Source organism: Crocuta crocuta, unplaced genomic scaffold (assembly GCF_008692635.1).
Source record: "Crocuta crocuta isolate KB4526 unplaced genomic scaffold, BGI_CrCroc_1.0 scaffold267, whole genome shotgun sequence".
Taxonomy (NCBI): Eukaryota; Metazoa; Chordata; class Mammalia; order Carnivora; family Hyaenidae; genus Crocuta; species Crocuta crocuta.
This window is the reverse complement of record NW_027531899.1, coordinates 4,192,685-4,214,700: the sequence shown is the minus strand read 5'-3', so window position 1 is coordinate 4,214,700 and position 22,016 is coordinate 4,192,685. Positions and strand designations below refer to the sequence as shown.

Here is a 22,016-nt window from a genome sequence, read left to right as displayed (position 1 = left end):
TTAGAAGGGGGAGGGCCTCCCTCCCTCCCAGGAAGTGCCCTTCGGCCCCCTGCCACCTGGCCTAGACAACCCAGCCCCAGGACCCTCAAACCCTACCCCCACATCACTAGCCCTCCCTGCTCCTGAGCCCTTTCTGCTCACTTCAGTCAGGGCAACAAGAGAGGAGATGGGAAGAGGGAATGATACCAAAAATGAAGCTTTTAAATGTGTGCGTTGAAGTCCTCCTGAGGAAAGGGAGAGAACACTCGCTGGGGTTGGGAGACAAACGGACAGATGGAGAGGATGTAGCAAGCAGAGATGGGAGCGATGGGGAGGGTGACAGGTGGAGAGGCGAGAACTGCAGCTCAAGGCAGTACAATGGGAGGGGAGATGGGGAGAAAACCCAGAGAGAGAGAGAGAGAGAGACTGAGAGATAAGGAAGTAAGGAGAGAGATGGGGAGGGACTGAGACTCAGCAGAAGAGACTGGGTGACAAGGCCTCACTGGATCAGGCCTGGTGCAACAGAGACCCAGAGCCAGGGACACCAACCTAGGGTAGAGAGTCATGGAGGCTAACAGGAGAGAGACGAGCTTCAGGGAGAGGTGGCCAGGCGCCTGGTGGGGGACAGCAGGTTAGGGTACCCTGCAAGCCCTTGGGTAGATGGTGGAGCAGTGACATGGGAGCTCTTTGCTCACCCAGTGCTGAGGCCAGTCCCGACACCATCCACCCTCCCATCATGTGCCCTGGGAAGTGGCTCTCCCTTGTAAAGCCCAGTTTCCCTCCTAGAGCACCAGCAGAAGAGCAGTGCTCACACACCCATCCTCCCCGCCTCAGAATGGGAAATGGTTAGTGGTCAAGCACAGTGAATAGTGGAAAATGCCTGTATTAAAGAGGTTATTCTTTTTTTTTTTAACACATTTATTTATTTATTTATTTATTTTAATGTTTTATTTATTTCTAGGAGAGAGAGAGACAGCATGAGCAGGGGAGGGTCAGAGAGAGAGGGAGTCACAGACTGAAACAGGCTCCAGGCTCTGAGCGGGCAGTCAGCACAGAGCCCGACGCGGGGCTCGAACCCACGAACCGCGAGATCATGACCTAGCGAAAGCCGGACGCTTAACCGACTAAGCCACCCAAGTGCCCCTAAAGAGGTTATTCTTAATGGCAAATACTTATTAATACAGCATAATTGGTACAACCACAGGCTCTGAGGCCAAGCCACCTGGGTTTAGGGCTACCAGGTTTAGGAAATAAAAATACAGGACACCTAGTTAAATGTGAAGTTCAGATAAACAACAAATAATGTTTTAGTATAAGTAAGTCCCAACTATTGCATGTGTATATGTATATGTTATACGTATGGGGAGGGGAGGGTCCGAATCATATGAAATAAGTTACAGACATCATAACACTTTGCCCCTAAATATATGTCTGTTTCCTTATAGAGACATCTCTCATGTCATAATACCATGATCACATCTAAGAAAATGAATAATTCTATATCTCATATTCAGTTCATACTCAAATTTTCCCCATTTGTCTCAAACTATTATAGCATGGAAGGGCATGGATTCTGACCATGAAACAAGTGGAAGGAAGTCTTTCATTTTCCCTTTCATAAAATGAAGACTAGTACCTACGTCATGAAAAGATTAAACGAAAACCCCGTGACACAGTCGATGGCACACAATGAGCCCTCAATAAATGTTAGCTATTAGAAGTACTGTCATTATTGTTTATATTGTTGATCCTGGTACCATGATTGACACTCCTCAAGAGCAGCCCCAGAATGTCCTCAAAGCCCTCTGGGTCAGCTTCCCCCAACCATATCCTTCCTCCCCACCCACTCCCCACCCCCACCTCACCCCACTCCCACCTCCCCAAAGAGCCCCTGCAGATTGTGACGTAGGCTGACCTGGGATCTGGCCGGAAATCCCCCTTCCTGTTCCAGATAAGCCTGGCACAGCCTAGCTGACCCCAGACCCTCCCCCTATTCCCCATGTCGCAGGATCAAGACCCAAGACAGAGAACCTGGCCACCANTCGCACAGACCACTCTTCCCCAAGCTCCTGTCCAAGTCCAAGCCACCCCCGCAACAGGATACCCGTAGCTGTCAGGTGGTGGAAGGCCATCCCTGGGGCGTGGGGGGGGATGCTTGATGCTTGGCCCCGCCTCTGTCCCTGCAACTCGACCCAGCTGCGACCCCCAGCTCTGACGTCTCGGAAAATTCCCCCCTGCCCAGGCCCCCAGGGGAGGGGGTTGCATGGTATGAAATGGGGCTGAGACCCCTGGCTGGGGACAGAGAAACCCGCCAGAGGTGAGCCATGAACTGGGGACTGGAAGTCTGGGGGCCTGGACTCTTGGGTCTGAAGGAGGGAGAGGGCTGAGGGCCCCTACTCCTAGTCTTCGAGAAAAAGGACACTGGAGGCCAAGATTCTAGGGTCGTGGGGAAGGAGGGATAAAAGTCCTGGACTCCTGGGTCTGAGGGAAGCAAGGTCTATGGCTGGACTCCAGGACCCTTAAGTGTCACCAGCTCACCCCTTCCCCCTTTTTCCCCTGCCCAGAACATTCACAAGGAGCATCCATGGACTTGTGGAACTGGGATGAAGCTTCACCACAGGAAGTGCCCCCAGGGAACCGGCTGTCAGGGCTGGGTAGGCGGCTGCCCTGAGTCACTGCATGGGGAGGGTGCACAGGTGGGGGCCTCTGCTGACCCCCACCCAGCCCTAACCTCCTCATTGCCTGCAGAAGGCGCTGAACTCGGCTTCTATTTCCCTGAGCTGGCCCTCCCAGGGGACACGCTGACCGCGGAGACACGCTGGAAAGGTGGTTGTGGGCTGGGACCCCTGGGAGCCGAGGAAGGTGAGAGGCTGGGCTCCTGGGACTGAGGGAGGAAGAGGGGCGTGTCCGGAGGCAGAATGGGAGGAGGGCTGCGGGCTTGAAGTTCTGAGGTTCAAAGAGGTCGAGGCCAGGGTCCTGAGTTCTAGGTCTGCGTGAGTAGGGGCTGGAGGTAATAACTCATTCCCTGAAAAATAAAGACTGCTGGGTGAGTGGTGGAGGGGGCGTCACTAGTCACTGCTCGTACCCTTCCCTAAACTCTGCTCGTTCTTATCCCTCGCAGGACTCTCGCCGCTGGACTGGGGCTCCGCGTTACCGCACCTAGACGCTCCATGGGGGGCTGGTGAGTGTATTTGCAGAGGCGAAGGAAGAAAGGGACTGGGGTCCTCCACCGTAGCTAGCGGTTTAAACTACTCGATCTTTGAGGGGAACGGGGCGAGGACGGGGAACGCCTGAGTCCTCGAGGTGGCATGGCCTAGATCCGGGAGCCCAGGAGCTTAGACCCTAAGAACCCTCGGGCCGGGGACCGGGACACCAGGGCTACCCTCACTTGAGGTCTGTTACTCCTCACAGAGCCCGCCCGTCAGGCTCTTCCGTGGTCGGGAGACTGGGCAGACTTGGCGTGCAACGGCTCGGACCACTGGAACGGCTTCTCCCAGGCCCTGAGCCCCGCCCCTCCCGGCCTGGGCCCCGCCCCCTTCGCTGGTTGTGCAGGGGCAGCGGCTCAGAACTGTGCCACCTCCGCGGGAGGGACCAACTCGTGGTCCTGTGCCCAGGCTGCCGCCAGCTCCACCAACTGGGACAGTTCTGTTGGCCTCGACACCGCCACCTACTGGGGCAAGGGCCTCTGCGGGGAGCCTCTCGCGGACTCTACCATTTCGTGGGGTGGACCTGCGGGCTCAGACTATACCACCCCCTGGGTCTCGGGGCTGCATACGGACTGCACCACCTCTTCAAAGGGATACCAGCCTTCAGATCTCACCACGTCCTCCGAGCCAAGCCAGCAGTCGAACCGCACAACCTTGGCTTGTTACCCCAAAAGTAACCATCGAGGTGAGGGGTCCGCAAGACCAGAATCTAATGAGGCGGGGCCTAGGCGCGTAAGGGCTGGACCCAGGAAACTGGAAGTGAGGGGGCGCGGCTGTTACCTAAGAGACGGAGCTAGGTGGTGGCAGTTGGGTCCTGAGGGAGGGGAGGACAAAGACACTCGTAGTCTTCTAGGGAGCAAGAGACCAGAACCTAGGCTCCTAGATTAGTTGAGAGGAAAGAGGTGAGGGTCTGGATGTCTGAGTCTCCGAAGATGTGAGAGTCACACTCCTAAGTTTCAGATGGGGCCCCCGGCTGCCTGGGTCCCTGAGGCCGATTTGGGGGATCCTTATATGAAGGGATCCGGACTCGTTGGGCCCGAAGGAGGAGGGGATGGACTTCTGGGCCCCAAGTTGGGAAAACCGGACGCGTGGACCTTCGAGGTGAAGGAGCCCCGGACATCTGGGCCATCGAAGCGACTTGGTCTGGGGCTAGGAAGCCTGTGTGTTCACCTGCCCGTACTCCGCAGGTCCCATTCAGCTGTGGCAGTTCCTCCTGGAGCTGCTACGAGACGGGGAGCGTAGCAACTGCATCCGCTGGACGGGCAACAGCCGCGAGTTCCAGCTGTGTGACCCCAGAGAGGTGGGGCAGCTTCCCAGACCCGCCAAGTCCCGCCCCAATCTCCTTCAGTTCAATTTAGCCGAGGCAGTTTCCCTAGCACTTGGCCCCGCCCCTATCTCGTACTCATCTTTACCCCAGCGGGAGTTAAAGGGACTAAGTCTTGCCCAGAACTTACCCGAAACCGCGTGCCCCGCCCCCGCGTGTCGGTTGCCTAGCCCCGCTCCCTGCTGACCTCTCAGACTAAGCCCAGCCTCCGTCCTAGGTGGCACGGCTCTGGGGTGAGCGCAAGAGGAAGCCCGGCATGAACTATGAGAAGCTGAGCCGAGGCCTACGCTACTACTACCGCCGCGACATCGTGCGCAAGAGCGGTGGGCGCAAGTACACTTACCGTTTCGGGGGCCGCGTACCCGGCCTGGCCCATACCGACTGCGCGGGGGATGGACAGGGAGGTGCGACCCAATAAAGATATCCCGTCAAATTAGTCGTGTGTGCTGCCTGCATCCTTCCCACTGATACTGACTAAACCCACTAGGGACCCTTAGGCGTGCACCACCACACTCACATCCTACCCCCAGCCCCAGCCTATGTGATCCTAAGACACGCCATGACTAAAACACACCCAGACCCTTAGGGGACCTACTTGTGTGCTCACTGTGTGACCGGATATTCCAAGGAATCAACTCAGTCCCTTCAGGGCCTACTGTGTGCCTGCCTGTGCTGGGACTTGTAAAGAAATCCGACCCAATCACTAACTTTTGAGTTTACCTACTGTATCCCTTCTTAAGAGAGGACTCAAGACTCCAAAAAAGAGCTTATGTGTGTTCTCCCCGTGCTTGGGACCTTTAAGGAATTAGACTTAGTGCTAGATCCCCCAAACCACCTACTGTCTCCCCACTCCAAGTTGAGGGTGGTTGGACTTGGATCTAGATCCCAAGGAGAGTGTGTGTACCCCATTCTGGGAACCACTGAGCCCCTAAAGAGTGGTTCTCCTATGGGCTGACAAGATGCCAATTTTAAATACCTGGTCTGAGAAGGGCTCACCAACAAGGTGACATTGGAGCAAAGACCTGAAGGAAGTGAGGGACAGAGCCAGCTTCACTAAGAGCATTCCAGGCCAAGGGGACAGCAAATGCAAAAGGCCCTTAGAGGGAAATCAGCTTGCATGTTTAAGCAGGAAGAGGCCAGTGTGGATGGAGCAGTGGGAGTAAAGAGAAGGATAGAAAATGAGGGTATAAGAGGGACCAAACTGTATAGGTCATTTGTAAGGACTTTCGCTTTTGACAGAGTCAGACAAGACCCAGGGAGAGGGTTCTAAGCCAAAGGGAAGTGATGACTGGGGAGTTAACAGGATCTCTCTGGCTGAGTGGATGACTGTGGAGGGCAGCAGGGAAACCAGGAGGCCGGGAGTGGGCTACTTCTATAGCCTAGGCTGGCTGTGCCTGTGGCTCGAACCAGATGTCGGAGAAGATTCTGGATAGATTGCTTCAGGCAGAGCCAACAGGATTTCTTGATCAGCTAGCTGTGCGGTGTGAGAAGAAGAGTCAGGGATACCTCTGTGACTAGAAGAACAGATGTGTCACTTTCTGAGATGAACTGATTTCTGCCAGACTCAAGCTTTTATTCTTAACCCCTCCTCTTTGTGATGCAGGACTTTGGTTTGAGTCTTCAAGCACCCAAATCTCTGTTAATTTGTGCCTTCCGAGGTTTAGGGAAAGACGGTAATGTACAGGGAGGTGGAGTCTGGATATTCCTCACAGTATTACAAATGACCCTGGGAGAAAGACTGGTTCGATTTCAAACCCCTAACAATTGATCCCGTAATAATCATGAAGAGGGTAGGGACTACTCATGTTTTGTTCAGTGATGCATCCCCAACCCTTACCGAAGTACCTGGCGCGGGGTAAGCGTTAAATAAGCAATACTTGCATGAATATCCGCGGGGATATTTGCCCCGGTCCACTCTACGATAGTCGCAGGACTCAAAACTTCTTTACCTAGATAAAAACAAGATGAGAACCTATAACCAGGGGTCTCAAGCGGAACCTTGAAATGCCCACGCAAGCTCACGATTGGGCCGGGAGTGATGATCAACAGGCATTCAGCCCAATAGGATTTCGGAGTTCTCCCCGGATGGGCGTGGCCCTAATGTCTACGGAGACGGCCTCCCCGCGGGCGTTCTAGCCTCGCGGAAGACTCTCACAGACGTTGACTCGCTCCGCTTCCGGCCGGTCTCAATTCCGCTTCCGCTCCGACTCTGGCGTCTTTGCTGAGGGTCACATTGAACTGCGAGGTGCTTCGGGGGTGTCTTTCGGTGAGTGTCCGGGGCTTGGGAAGGTGGGACCCTATGCTGGGGAACTGAGGAACCGGACCCTAGTTTCCCCGAGGACGAAGTGAGTTTCCGGCCGGTGGCTCCTGGCCTCCCTGGTCCCTAGGGTCCTGTTCTGTTAGTAGTGCTAGCTAACGATTAGGTCTTCCTTAATGCCAGGTAACATTTCACACAACTTTATTAATTCACTTAATCTTCCCTCCAGTCCTATGAGGAGGGGCCTGTAATTATCCCCTTTTGACAGGATCAGCGATATTAAGCCAGCGACCACGGTTTGGATTCCGTAGTTTGGACTGTAGTGCCTTCAGCCACCAGGCCGCAGGCGTGGCTCCCTGGTTTCTGGGCTCTCCTGCCGCTTGGACGTTGAAGGGGCCTTAGAGTCATCCCTGAACCACTCTGCCTCCCAGGCCTCCTCCCAAAACACTTCTGAACGCTATGTCCCCACGCTGGTATTCTACGTCCCCTCCCCACGCCCTTCTGCGCTTTCACCCCGAAGACTCTACTGACATGCCCCAGATCCCCACCACTACCTTGGGTCCCTTGAATTTAACACTGGCCTGCTGACTTCTTTGTAACCCCATCACTCTTCGAATTCTCTGGAATAGAGGCAGTTTCACATTCCCTGGAGAAAACTGTCACCTCGTAAGAGAGATTGCTTATAGCAGAGGTTTTTACCCTGGGTCTGCAAAGTCCATAGAATGCAAGGTGTCCTAGTACTTGAGTGGGGGAGAATTACGTGTGTATTTTTCCTAATGTCTTTTTTAATTCGTCTTTCTTTTTAAAAGTTTACTTATTTTTGAGAGAGAGAGAACGGGGAGGGGCAGAGAGAGAGGGAGACCGAGAATCCCAAGCAGGCTCCTCGCTTGTCAACACAGCCAGATGCAAGGCTCCAACTCGCCAACTATGAGATATAACCTGAGCCGGAATCAAGAGCTGGAGGCTTAACAGACTGAGCCATCCAGGCACCCCTTTATTTTTCTTAATCTCTAATTTAAGTGTAGCATTTCCCTCTCTTAGGAATGGAGGGATCAACCTTGGTAATATTAGCATCATCTGTCCCTTAGTCAGCAATCAAAATCACAGCTCATCTTATATCACATTATGGTTGCACGTGTCACAGAATGCATTTTCACTCATAATTGCTTCAAAATTGTGGTAGTTAACAAATCCTCAGCTGCATACAGCTGGTTTTCTTTATGGTCGTATGCAATTTCTTAGTGCATTAAAAAATATTCTGAGAAAGGGTTCATTAGACCCCTGAGGAGTTCATAGCGCCAAAGAGATTGAAAACCTCTGCAGTGTAGGTTCTGCCCGTGATTGAGTGAGGCTCCTCCACTTGTATGACCTTGGGAAGTCACTTAGACACCCTGCTCCTTGTCTGTAAAACTGTGATAGTAATACTTCCTAGCTTTTAGAGTGGCTGTAGGAGTTAAATGTGTAGAACTATGCTTGGCTTATACTGAGTACTCAGTGAAGGTTAGTCGCTGTTATTCTGGAACGAATAAAGCCTGATTATGCTAAGGAGTCTTCACTCCCCACCCCCACCCCCCACAAGCCCTGCTGTGACTTCCATACTTAGATTTGTGGATTTGTCCCACCCTTTACCTCTGTTTGTATATGCTGAGAGGTAGAAGGTGGTGGCTTATTCACACCTAAGCTACCCCATTATTCTGTGTCTGGGTGGGCTGACCTCCCCCTGCCCAGGCCTCCTAGAACTTTGGCCAACCTCCATTGTCTGTGCCCCCAGGACTCTGCACAATGGCAGAAGACATCAAGACCAAAATCAAGAACTACAAGACTGCTCCTTTTGACAGCCGCTTCCCCAACCAGAACCAGACCAGAAACTGCTGGCAGAATTACCTGGGTAAGCAGGGCATGGGCGTGGGAGGGGGTGCAGACCTTTTCCTGGTCCCACACCGCATGTTGCTTATCTGTTGTCTCCTATTGAATCTGTACATCCCAGGGCCTCTTCTTTTTTGTTCTGGACATCCCGCCTTGAAGACCCAGGCCCCTCATCACAGCTGTGTTCGAGTCCCAGGATCTAGGACAGGGTCACAATCTTTGGTTCCTATAATGATTTTGGGGGGGGGGGGGAGACTTATTTGTGTGTGTATGTGACAGATGTAACATACATACAGGAAATACGTAAAGCATAACGCACACCTAAACACCTAAACGAATGATACTACAGTGCATCCCCTGTGTAACTATAACCTGGATAGAAAATTAGGTACTGGCCAGCGTCCTGAGCTTCCCTGCCTACTGCATGCACAGTCTTGAGCCTACTGCATGCGCGGTCTTGAGCACAACATCCTACTCTCCCCACTAGGGATGGAACCTTCCCAACTTAAGGGAATCACATTTTGGTTTTATCGCTGCTTTTAGGTTTGCCTCTTGATGAACTTTATAAACATCATACATATTCTCGGTTTTTGAATTTCTTTATTCAGCAGTTTTGAAGATTCATCCATGCTGTGATGTATAGTTTCGTCGTTTTCATCATGTATAATTTTCCATAATTTATTCCTGGACCCTTGCGTGGTTTCCAATTGGGGGCTTTTATGAATGATGATGTTATAAACTTTCTGTGTAATTTGTTGTGCATATGAATGCTTTTCTTTGTTGGGAATGTGCCCAGAAGTAGAATATATGGAGTTGTTTTTTGTTTGTTTGTTTTTTGTTTCTTGTTTTTAGTAATTAATTGCCTACTTTTATTTTATTTATTTATTTATTTTAAAGATTTTATTTTTAAGTAATCTCTGCACTCAGTGTGGGGCTCAAACTCACAGCTTCAAGATCAAGAGTTACCTGCTCTACCAGCAGAGCCAGCCAGGTGCCCCTTAATTGCCTACCTTTTAAAAGTGGGGGTTTTTTTTGTTTTTTGTTTTTTTTTTAGTTTATTTTGAGAGAGAGAGAGCCCCAACAGGGGAGGGGCCGATGGAGAGGATCCCAAGCAGGCTCCCCACTGTTCAACACATATCCTGGTGGGAGAGTGGGGAGGCTCAAACTCACAAACTATAAAATTAGGATTTGAGCCGAAACCTACAGTTGAACAAATGAGCCATCCAGGCGCCCCATAATTGCCTACTTTTAAAAAGTAGATTATCCCCTTCCTGTCTTCCTCTATAAGATGCTAGCATCTTAGCATCAAGATCATCTTACCTTTCCCTGGCCCTGGTTTTAGACTTCCCTCATCCCCACACATGCTCCTCATGTTGCCTCCTTCCTAACCCCAGAATTTTCAAGTCAGACAGTAGTTCTCTAGGGGTCACAAGATCAAGTTAGCGAGGCCTGTCTAGCCTTTTTCAGTACATCTGTAGGAACATAAGTTCTTTCTGACACTTGTTTTGTGTGTGTATGTGTGTATATAACTGCTGTGAAGTAAAACATATTTCTGTGAGTTTTGATCACAAATGTGTTCTGGAGGCACCTGGGTGGTTAAGTGTCGGACTCTTGATTTGGGCTCAGGTCATGATTGCACAGTTGGTGAGTTCAGGCCCTGAGTTGGGCTCTTCACTGACCTCACAGAGCCTGCTTGGGATTCTCTCCCTTTCTCTCTCTCACTCTCAAAAATAAACATTTTTCAAAAATGTGTTCCAGTCCTTGGTCTGGATTGACCCTGAGCCCCTTTCTTCACAGACTTCCACCGCTGCGAGAAGGCGATGACTGCTAAAGGGGGGGATGTCTCCGTGTGCGAATGGTACCGGCGTGTGTACAAGTCCCTCTGCCCCATATCCTGGGTATGTACTGCCTGCTGGGGCCCTTGAACGCTGGGTGGGGTCTTAGCAGAAGGGAGTCTGGTTACTCAGTGCGGGCCCATCTGTGAGAGGCAGGGGAAGGACAGGGCATCGCACAGTCCATAGGACTTGACCTTTCCTTTGTGGAATTGCCTCCCTTCCCTCTTTTTTTTTTTTTTTAATGTTTTATTTATTTCTAGGAGAGAGAGAGAGAGACAGTGTGAGCAGGGGAGGGTCAGAGAGAGAGGGAGTCACAGACTGAAACAGGCTCCAGGCTCTGAGCGGGCAGTCAGCACAGAGCCCGACGCGGGGCTCGAACCCACGAACCGCGAGATCATGACCTAAGCGAAAGTCGGACGCTTAACCGACTAAGCCACCCAGGCGCCCCCTCCCTTCCCTCTTTTTAATGATACTCTCCGCCAGTCAGAGCTCCCAGCCAGGGCACCCAGGGCCGTCTCCTTGCTCGATCGTTCTTGCTCACACAGTCCACGAGTATATGCATAGTGCCGGCCGCCTGTCCCTGTGGGGCTCATCGTCTTGTTCAATTCTCTGCCTTTTTGTTGTGAACATTTTCAAATTATACATAAAAGTAGAATAATTCAGTGACCTCCCATTTGTACCCACTCCCCAAATTGAACGTTCTCAAGATTTTTCCACATTCCCTTCTTTTGTCCCCTTTTCTTGCTGAAGTATTCTAAAGCAAACCTCAAACATGGCTTCTTACCCCTCCCTACTTCCCTCTGCTTCTCTAGAAGATGTGGACACAGTAAGGCAATCTGGTTAGCCATGATCTGACCAGACCTTTTGTCACCATTTAATATTCTTGGTCACACACTTCTTTAAGTAAAGAATTTATGTTTGGGGGCCCAAGTTCTTCTGATTGAGCTCCCCCCCACCAAAATATTTATGTTTAACATTGTGCTGTTTCCTCAAGTCAGAGATCATCTTGACTGCAAGAAACATTGAGAGACGGTTAAATCTTTTTTTATTTATTTATTTTTCCAAATCCTTTTTGAAAATACCAGAAAGGAATGTAATGAATGCTAATATCAGGGATGTTAAAATGCAAAAACCTTGTGTCTTTGGATCAAAATATGATAAAATTACAAAAGTCATAGTGCTCATTTAAAAAAAAATTGAGCAGTATCGTAAAATAAAAAGCAGAAGGCCCTTGTGCTTCCCATGCCACCTCCTGCGGTCACTGCCGGTAGCTGCTGCCCATTTTCCTGTGAGCTTCTGTATGGATGCACGTGCCTGACTCAGCCTATGTAGTCTCTGAATGGCTTTGACCGCTCAGTGTGTCTGGAAGCCTCTTTTTATAATAATGGCTACAGATCTACCTTACTTGTTTTATGTTTTAGTAACTTTCAGATGCTTTTATTTAACCGATTCCCTTTCGATGAAGATTACGTTCTAATTTTTCAGTATATGCGAAGTGTCCTTGAGGTATGCCTTTGGGGCTTATTTCTTGAGAACAGATTGCCTTAATGCAGCCTTCCTCAGCTCACTTGGCTTTGCTCTCACCTCTCTGGCCACAAGGTCTCCTGTGTGTTTGAGTGCCCTGTGCCGTTCCAGGATTTCTCCTTGTCCCTGGGCGATCTCGGGTACTGTGATGTGAATTCCTAGCATCGCTCCTCCAGCCTCAGAGCCTGTGTCGGGCGCATGCTGGACAGTGCTGGGAAACGTGCTTCCGGTCCCAGTGCCGCCCTCCGCCCCTTCCCCAGGGCCTGGACCTGCGTTACCGTGGGAGCAGCAGGTTCTGCGGCTCCTACCCTCAGCTGCCTGCTGCGTCTGCCCTGTGAGGGCTGAATACACATGTGTTCTGCCCAGTCCCTTTTGTACCTGGCTGCCCTGGCTTCTTGATTCCAAAAACTTGGTGAAGGAAAAACAAGTGTTTTGCTATTGTTCTTGTTGTATAGTTTTCCTTAATGTATGTTTATTTTTGAGAGAGAGAGGGACAGACGGAGTGCAAGCTGGGGAGGAGAGGCAGAGAGAGAGGGGACACAGAATCTGAAGCAGCCTCCAGACTCTGAGCTGTCAGCACAGAGCCTGACACGGGGCTCAAACTCATGAACCGTGAGATCACGACCTGAACTGAAGTCGGATTGCAGCATCTTCCAGGTGTTCCTTGGGTACGGTTTTTAATTAGTCTCTAATCCCAGTGTGTGTATTTTGGGAGGGCATTTAAAATATTTTTTCCAATCATCTTTAATTTTCTGGGTTAAAAAAATCTTGAGTTTCTCCATGAAAAAAATAGCATCGGCTGTGGAATCTTCAAAACATGAGATTTATGTAATGTAGAAAATGAAAGCTCCCTAGCCATCCCCTTCTGAGTCTTAAAATTAATTTTCCTTAGTTATTTGGCATAAATCTTTTACTTCCTTTTATGTGTACTTGTGTGTGTGTGTGTGTGTGTGTGTAGAAGTATTTATGTACTTTTTAATACTAATATGGCTCATACTCACTGTTTTGTGCTTTGCTGTTTTGTGCTTTGCTGTTTTTACTTCACATGCATTGTGTGCCTACTTCCATGTCAGTACCATCTGCTCACTTACTGGGTAGCCACCGTCTTTAATAGTTGTAAAATATTTCCTTCCCTTTTAGCTGGATTCCATCTTTTTTTCACTATTTTAAATGATACTTCAGTGTACATTTCCATTCCAGGAAATGTTTTCCCCTCTATTTGAATGACTCCCTTAGTTTCCTTTCCATGAAATGGGATTATTGGGCAAAAGGAAATTTCCAAGTTATCAGACCCGCCCTATCCTTTAAAAAGAGATGGAGAGGGGGGCGCCTGGGTGGCTTAGTCGGTTAAGCGTCCGACTTTCACTTGGGTCATGATCTCACGGTTCGTGGGTTCGAGCCCCGCGTCAGGCTCTGTGCTGACTGCCAGTTCAGAGCCTGGAGCCTGTTTCAATCTGTGATTCCCTCTCTCTCTGACCCTCCCCTGCTCACGCTGTCTCTCTCTCTCTCTCCCCTAAAAATAAATAAAACATTAAAAAAAAAAAAGATGGAGAGGGGTGCCCGGGTGGCTCAGTCGGTTAAGCATCCAACTTCACCTCAGTTCATGATCTCATGGTTTGTGGGCTTGAGCCCTGCATTGGGCTCTATGCTGACAGCTCAGAACCCTGGAGCCTGCTTCAGATTCTGTCTCCCTTCCTCTCTGCCCTTCCCCGACTCGAGCTATGTCTCTCTCTCAAAAATAAACATTAAAAAAGAGACAGAAAGAGAGTCAATCCCAGCGACTCAGAAGTTCACTCATAGAGAACTATGGAATCCAGGTGAACCCTGACATGAAAGATGTCCATCTCCACTCAAGTCATCAGGAGAACACAGCTTAAAACAACAGAGAGAAGCTCGTTTTTACCTTGCGTCTGGTGCAAGAAATATAAAGGTGGACAGTGCTAAGTGTCAGTGGCTCTGTAAATTGGTACAGTCTCTTTTGAGGTCAGTGTGGCAACATCTTTCAAGATGGAAAAAAACATGCTCCACATGTGGCACTTTTACACCTAGACTTACAAAGATGCTTGTGTGCGAGCATGTCCATTGCAGGGTTGTTTGTAATTCAGAAACAACCTGAACTAGATAAATGATGGTACATTTATCTTGATTTATGTGACAGAATACAGAAAGAGCTGTAAGACTTGTGGGAAAAGCAAGTTGCAGGATAATATGTAGTGTGGCTCACTTTGTATGTATGTTTTTTCAAGTACAGAGAATTCAGGATACATGGTGTGTGAGTATGTAAATAAAATAGCCACATACACGTCACTTAATGGTGGCCCAGCTAATCTGTAAGCGCTCGATATCCTCTAAGGGCAAACATGCTGAAAAACAGGATGAGATGGGGACTATTATCGCTTTCCTTGTTTTATACAATTAAAACCTGAGGCCCTGAGGGGCGCCTGCACGGCTCAGCCTGTAGCGCATCCAGTTCTTGATTTCGGCTCAAGCCATGATCTCATGGTTTTGTGAGTTCAAGCCCTGTGTCCCGTTCTGTGCTGGGCACGGAGCCTACTTAAGATTCTCTCTCACCCTCTGCCTCCCTCCCCAGCTTGCGTGTTCTCTCTCTCAAAATAAAAAATTTAAAATAAAAAAAATAAAAACAAGAAACTGAGTCCCTGAAAGATTAAGTAATTTGCCCGAGGTGTCACAGCTAGGAATTCAGATTCAATCTTCTTTATTATCCATGCTTTGGTCCACTGCCTGTAATACATGGCACGTATACGCGAGCGTGAGGGTGTGTGTATGTCAGCAGTTGTGCTTCTGACTGCCTGTAGGAAGGTCCACAGCTTGCAGAGAGTTATTTCTAGGGAGTGTTAACAGTTTGATATGGACCTTTCCGGTTTTTTTTTTATATGTCCATATGCGTACATCTGTGATCAACAGTAGGATCACACTCTGTACTCAGTTTTGCACCTTTTTGCACTTGACTGTGTATCTTAGAGATCCCCTCGTGCGGGGGCATAGATGAGCCTATTTTCTCACAGCTGCCTGGTAGTCTTTCCTGTATTCTGACAACCATCATTGAGTGTTAACTCTGGGTTCCTGAAATAAGGCACAGCCACACTCTTGAACCTCTTTACGGTCACACATCTCCCCAGGCCAGCTCTGCAGTAAATATGGGATTTTTCTGCGTGTTACTCGTCCCCCTCCAACCCCCACTCCTGACACAGTGGCAGTACTGGGCTTACTTGTTGACTGACTGAACAGGTGAGCAAAGTGAGGAAGACAGTTTACTCATCTGGTTTCCCCAGAGCGGAAGGGAGTAACATTGGCTGTGTTTCCACAGGTGTCAGCCTGGGACGACCGCCGGGCGGAAGGCACATTTCCTGGAAAGATTTGAACTGGCTCCACCCACCTCTCCTCTGAACTCCATCCTTCTCCCAGGGTGGTAAAGGGGGACCTGGGTACATGGTGATCCCCACCCTGGGATCCTGAATCATGGCTTAACTATTAATAAATACTCGTTGGAAAAGTGTAAGACTGTGTATGTGTACAAGAGCCGGATGATCGGTCAAGAAGCTGGGGCAGAATTAGTACCTTGACCAGTAAGAGGGGCTTCAGGGTGATTGTTTTTTCTCCTTTGTTTTGTTTTATGTTATTAAACTGACCACCTTCTCTATACCAGACAGTAGAGTGAGTGATTATACACAATAGCCTCAAGCCCCTGTATGTGCTAAAATTTATCTGATTATTCCTTTATTATCTTTGCCATTTGAAGGAACTTTTTTAATGTAATTTTTGAACCATGTGAAAACAGTATAATAAAAACGCCTGTGTACCCGTCACCTAGTTTTAACAATTATCAAGAGATGACCAACCAATCAGTTTCATCCCTAATTCCCATCTCCCTCTAGGTGATTTTTAGCAAATCCTGGGGATTTGCAGATTTATTTTACATGTAATTACAGTGCCATTATTACATCTAAGAAATTAATGATACACTTTTAATATCATCTGATCAGTTTTCTGCACAGTGTGTAATTTCTCCCGCTGTTCTGGGCCTCCTTTCCATGTTGACCATGGTGATGATTGGAGGTCATTTTTTTTTTAATGTTTGTTTATTTTCGAAAGACAGAGAGAGTGTGAGCAGGGGAAGGGCAGAGAGAGGGAGACAGAATCCGAAGCAGGCTCCAGGCTCTGAGCTGTCAGCACAGAGCCCGCACGGGGCTCGAACTCATGAACTGCGAGATCATGACCCAAGCTGAAGTCGGACGCTTAACCGACTGAGCCACCCAGGTGCCCCCAGATCTACCACCTCTTATTTGCTCCTGCAGTTCCTGCCAAGCTGGCCTCCTCAGTGTGACGGGAACCGTGTGAGCGAGCGAGAAGTGTCAACATAACACCAGGCTGGCTCCTACCTCGAGGCCTTTGCACTTGCTGCTTGCCCTGCGGGGAATGCCTTTCCACCAGATATCCGCATGTCCCTCTTCAGGTCTTCCTCACACATAACGCAGGCTCTCCTTTGATCTCTTGACCTACCATTTCAACCCTGATACACAGCATTTGCAGCCCTTGACCCCTTTGGTTTCGTAAGTACTTAACCCCTAACATTCCCTATGTTTTACTTGATTCATCCTTGATCATTTCCCCACAGACACTGGAATGTAATTTCCAGGAGGGCAGGGATTTATTAAAATATATATTCCATCTTTAAATACTTTATTATAGGGGCGCCTGGGTGTCTCAGTTGATTAAGCCTCCAACTTCGGCTCAGGTCCTGATGTAGTTTGTGAGTTCAAGCCCCACATTGGGCTTTGTGCTGACAGCTCAGAGCCTGGAGCCTGCTTCTGATTCTGTGTCTCCCTCTCTCTCTGCCCTTTCTCTGCTTGCACTTTGTCTCTCTCAAAAATAAATAAACATTAAAAAAAAAAACACTTCATTATGAAAAATTTCAGGCATACAAAAAAAAACGGACAATCCATATAATTATTATACCTACAACTTAGATTTAACAATTGTTAATATTGTGTCATATTTACTTTGTGTCTACATAATGCTTTTTACTGAACCATTGAAATGTATAGTTGGAGGGGTGCCTTGGTGGCTCAGTCATTTAACGTCCAACATCAGCTCAGGTCACGGTCTTACAATTTGTGGGTTCCAGCCCCACATTGGGCTCTGTGCTGACAGCTCAGAGCCTGGAGCCTGCTTCAAGTTCTGTGTTTCCCTCTCTCTCTTTTTGCCCCTCCTCTGTTCATGCTTTGTCTCTCAAAAATGAATAAGCATTAAAAAAAATTTTTTTTTAATAAAAGTACAGTTGGCCCTCGAGCAAGGCAAGGGTTACAAATGCCAACAATCCATGTGTTAAAAAAAAAATCTGTATAATTTTGACTCCCCAACAAACCTAATAGCCTACTACTGACTAGAAGCCTTTCTGACCACAGAAACCATCGATTAACACTTGATTATTTTCTATATTATATGTATTATATACTACCCTTACAATAAAGTAAGCTAGAAAAAAATATTATTTTAAAAACCGTAAAGAGAAAATACATTTACAGGACTGCGTGTATATGTATTAAAATCTGCTTATAAGTGGATCCTTGCAATTCAAAGACATCTTGTTCAAGAGTAACTGTAGTTCCAAACATGTTGACACCTCACTCCTAAGTACTTAAGTGTGTATCTCTGACAAATGACATGTTTTTTCATACCATTATCACTTCTAAGAAAACCTAACATTAATTCCCTAATGTTTGATGTTCCGATTTCCCAAACTGCACCCCGAAAGTCTTCTATACCATTGTTTGTGTTTTGTTGAAGGATCCAATCAAGGTTAAAATTCTATGTTGGTTTTTTAGGTCTTCAATTTTTTTCAACTTCTACAGTAGCTGCCCTGCTCCACCCCACCCACTTTTATAAGATGGGATTTTTTTTTTTTAATTTTTGCTTAATGTCTATTTTTGAGAGGGAGGAAGGGCAGTGAGAGAGGGGACAAGGATCAGAAACAGGCTCCAGGCTCTGAGTTGTCAGCACAGAGCCCAACACAGGGCTTAAACCCACAAACTGTGAGATCATGACCTGAGCCGAAGTCAGATGCTTAACCAACTGAAACACCCAGGTGCCCCAAGACGGGATTGTTTTTTAAGAGACCAGGCCAACTGTCTTGTAGAATGTCCCTCACTCTGGATTTGCCTAATTGTTTTCTCCCGGTGTCAGTTAGCTAATCTGTCATCTTCTGGAGTTCTTAAAAACTGGAAGTTTGCTCTAAAGGCCTGATTAGGTGCAAGTTAATTACGTTTTGCAAGAATCCTCCGTGTGTATCTAACTTCTTGCTTCCCGTCAGGAGGTACCTACCTGATGCCACGTTGCCCCAATAGTACTGGCCAAGTCTAATCCCTGGGAATGGTGATGGCCACCAGCTATCTCCTCCAGAAAGATCTGTTTTCCCTTTTCACCACAGGCAGATGACCTGTGGGGTGGTGCTGTGCTGAGTGGTTCTTCCACTGCACCTCCACCACTTTGCACATCTCCGCATAAGCCACACTGGGAAAACTTAACTGTGATCTGACCCAAACTTTGGCAGAAGGCCTGCTGACTCGTCCAGAAACAAAGGAAGATGAGTGATCTTGTAACTGCCTTGAGGCAGTTTCTCATCAGCCTCAGTCTCTTTTTTAATGTTTGTTTTTGAGAAAGAGAGAGAGAGACAGTGTGAGCAGGGGAAGGGCAGAGAGAGAGGGAGACACAGAATCGGAAGCAGGCTCGAGGCTCTGAGCTGTCAGCACAGAGCCTGATATGGCACTCGAACCCACAAACCGTGAGATCATGACCTGAGCCAAATTTGGACATTCAATGGACGGGGCCACACAGGCGCCCCCACCTCCGTCTCTTGCTGGAGGCTGCTCCAAGTTCTCATCCACCTCCCTTGTTTCAACTGAGGACAGGACTTTCGTCCTCACTCCTTAGGGTAGAGCTGCAGGCTATAAAACGACTCTGAAGTTACCAAGCTAAGCACCTTACCTGCTTTATCTCTGGCCTTCTAACAACTTGAGATACAAATTTTGGGGGCACCTGGGTGGCTCAGTTGGTTGAGCATCCGACTTCGACTCAAGTCATGATCTCATGGTTTGTGGGTTCGAGCCCTGTGTCGGGCTCTGTGCTGACAGCTCAGAGCCTGGAACCTGTTTTGGATTCTGTGTCTCCCTCTCTCTCTGACCCTTCCCTGCTCATGCTGTCTCTCTCTCTCAGAAATAATAAAACATTTAAATAAATAAATAAATAAATGGATTTTGTTATGACTCCTATTTTACAAGTGAGGAAACTGACACTTCCAGCCTCTGCCAGTTCAGGTGGCTGTGGGTTTCCTTTCAGTGTGTCTGTATAGGGGAGGAAACCTATACAGAAAAACAGAAACCTCCCAAGGCATATTAAGTAGAAAGAGACTTAATATGAGGAATATGAGGAATTTGGATACAGTATCGCACCCTTATTTCATTATATTCAACTCAACACGAGCCGACATTTTACAGGTTTTTTTTTTAATTTTAATGTTTATTTTTAAAAAATTTTTTAGTGTTTTTATTTACTTTTGAGACAGAGAGAGATGGAGCATGAGCGGGGGAAAGGTCAGAGAGAGAGGGGGGACACAGAATCAGAGGCAGGCTCCAGGGTCTGAGCTGTCAGCACAGAGCCTGATGTGGGGCTTGAACTCACGGACTATGAGATCATGACCTGAGCCGAAGTCGGACACTTAGCCAACTGAGCCACCCAGGCGCCCTTTTGTTTATTTTTGAGAGAGAGCATGAGTAGGGAGGTACAGAAATGGACAGAGCATCCAAAGTGGGCTCTGTGCTGACAGCAGAGAGCCCGATGTGGGGCTCATGAACCTGAGCTAAAGTTGGACACTCAACCAAGCCACCCAGATGCCCCAATATTTTTTATTTTGAAGTAATGTCTACACCTAACATGGGGCTTGAACTCACAACCCCAAGATCAAGAGTCACGTGCTCCACCAATGGAGTCAGCCAGGCAGGTGCCCCAAACATTTTTAATGACATTTATGAGACAGTTGGAAATTTGAATACTGACTGAATATTTTATTCTGTTAAGGAGTTATTGTTAATTTTTTTAGGTGTGATAACGATATTGAGGTTGTGTTTTAAGCTATTCTTTTTTAGAGATACTGAGTATACTGAAAACTGATGTAATTATGGTTTTCAAAAATGCTTAAAATTGGATCAAAACTCCTTAGCAATTGGAAGACCTGGAGAAGTGGGCTCTAGCCTGGGTTTGCGGAAATGACTCTCAAGAAGATACTCAAGAACAGGCATGCCCCAGGACCCAGCTACCTCTCCTACAATTGAGAAGTTGAGGAATCAGGAGGTGCCTACTGGCACCAAGAATGTACTGTTTTAACTGCTCCAGGAGCAAGGGGCCACCATTACAATGGCTTCGCCACAGCCCAGAGCTGGAGCCAGGGCCGGGGTGTCCAGAACAGTGCCTGGGAAATAACCTCAAGCCGAAGGCTGTACCCTGCCTCACTGCCACTCCCCGACTCCCCCAATTTTAGGGGCTTTCGCTGCCAGAACCAATTGGACACCCTGAACTCTAAGTGAAGTTGAGCCCAGGTAACCTTTTTCCCCCCGGCTTTTTTGAGATAAAATTGACCTATAATATTGTTTAAGTTTAAGCTATACACCATAATGATTTGATTCATGTGCATATTGCAAAATGGTTACCATTATAAGGCTGGTTAATACATCCATCACCTCACATAATTACTCTTTTGAGGGGTGGGGGGAGAGCTAGAGAAGCAGGGCTCACCCGAAGGAGGGCTCGAACTCGTGAACTGTGAAACCTCATGACCTGAGCCAAAGTCAGATGCTTAACCAACTGAGCCACCCAGACCCCCCCTCACATAATCACTTTTGTTTGTGTGTGTGTATGTAATCATGTGGCAAGGATATATAAAATTTACTCTTAGCAACCTCAGGCCCATAACAGGTATTTATTAACTATAGTCACTATGCTGCACATTAGAATCCTAGAACTTTCTTCAATTTATAACTGTAAGTTTGGACCCTTTGACCAACATCTCCCCATTCCCTGCTCCTGCCCCCCGCCCCCCACCAGCCCCTGGCAGCCACCATTCTACTCTTTCTATGAGCTTTTGTAGATTGCACACATAAGTGATACCAGGCAGTATTTGTCTTTGTCTGGCTTATTTCACTTAGCACAGTGCCCTTGGGGATCACCCATGTTGTCACAAGTAGATTGCCTTCTTTTTAAAGACCGGATGGTGTTCGTGCATATGTGCGTGCGTGAGTGCGTGCGTGAGTGCGTGCGTGTGTGTGTGCGCGCGCGGGTACTACATTTTCTTACCCATTTATCAGTCTGTGGACACTTAGATTGTTTCCATACTTGACTATTGTGAATAGTGCTGCAGTGAACATGGGAGTGCAGATAGCTGTTTGAGATCGAGTGACGTTGCTGGATTATATGGTAGTTTTATTTTTAATATCTTGAGGAACTTTCATACTGTGTCCACAGTGGCTGTACCAGTTTGCATTCCCACTATCAGTGCTCAGGCATTCTCTTTTCTCTACATCCTTCCCACCATTGACTATCTCTTGTCTGTTTTTATAGTGGCCATTCTAACAGGTGTGAGGTGATATCCCATTGTGGCTTTGATTTGTATCCCTGCTGATTAGTGATGTTGAGCACTTTTTCATGTAACTGTTGGCCATTTGCATGTGTTCTTTGGAGAAATATCTATTCAGGTCTTTTGCCTGTTTTTAAATTGGGGTTTTGTGAGGGTTTTTTGGTTGCTTGGTTGGTGTTTTGCTATGGTGTAGTATGAGTTTGTTACATATTTTGGATGTTTACTCCAAGATAATGTGGTTTGCAAATTTTTCTCCCATTTTGTATGTTTCCTTTTCATTTTGTTGATGATTTCCTTGGCTGTGAAGAAGCCCCCCCAGTTTGATGTAGTCCCCCCTGTTTATTTCTGCTTCTGTTGCCCTGGCTTTTGGTGTCAAATC

At 47.9% G+C, this 22,016-nt stretch overlaps 2 protein-coding genes across 2 annotated transcripts; both read left to right on the top strand.

Annotated features, from left to right (window-relative positions):
* The first annotated feature begins 2,563 nt into the window (after nt 1-2,563).
* On the top strand, nt 2,564-4,945 carry ETV2 (ETS variant transcription factor 2). Its single transcript, XM_077773832.1, has 4 exons — nt 2,564-2,633; nt 2,728-2,805; nt 4,373-4,485; nt 4,727-4,945. Exons 1-4 carry the CDS (start codon nt 2,564-2,566, stop codon nt 4,925-4,927), a joined length of 462 nt encoding a protein of 153 aa, XP_077629958.1. The 3' UTR covers nt 4,928-4,945.
* Nucleotides 4,946-6,666: 1,721 nt separating this feature from the next.
* On the top strand, nt 6,667-15,511 carry COX6B1 (cytochrome c oxidase subunit 6B1). Its single transcript, XM_077773844.1, has 4 exons — nt 6,667-6,775; nt 8,538-8,654; nt 10,430-10,530; nt 15,320-15,511. The coding sequence occupies exons 2-4, from the start codon at nt 8,549-8,551 to the stop codon at nt 15,371-15,373; spliced, it is 261 nt and encodes an 86-aa protein (XP_077629970.1). The 5' UTR covers nt 6,667-6,775; nt 8,538-8,548; the 3' UTR covers nt 15,374-15,511.
* Nucleotides 15,512-22,016: the final 6,505 nt, after the last annotated feature.

Bases quoted from the DNA above. Each gene is read 5' to 3' on its own strand.
- ETV2 (XM_077773832.1), top strand. From the start codon at position 2,564: ATGGACTTGTGGAACTGGGATGAAGCTTCACCACAGGAAGTGCCCCCA. The intron at 2,634-2,727 runs GTAGGCGGCTGC...CATTGCCTGCAG, and splicing joins GAACCGGCTGTCAGGGCTGG to AAGGCGCTGAACTCGGCTTC. The intron at 4,486-4,726 runs GTGGGGCAGCTT...CCTCCGTCCTAG, and splicing joins AGCTGTGTGACCCCAGAGAG to GTGGCACGGCTCTGGGGTGA.
- COX6B1 (XM_077773844.1), top strand. From the start codon at position 8,549: ATGGCAGAAGACATCAAGACCAAAATCAAGAACTACAAGACTGCTCCT. The intron at 8,655-10,429 runs GTAAGCAGGGCA...CTTTCTTCACAG, and splicing joins CTGCTGGCAGAATTACCTGG to ACTTCCACCGCTGCGAGAAG. The intron at 10,531-15,319 runs GTATGTACTGCC...GTGTTTCCACAG, and splicing joins CCCTCTGCCCCATATCCTGG to GTGTCAGCCTGGGACGACCG.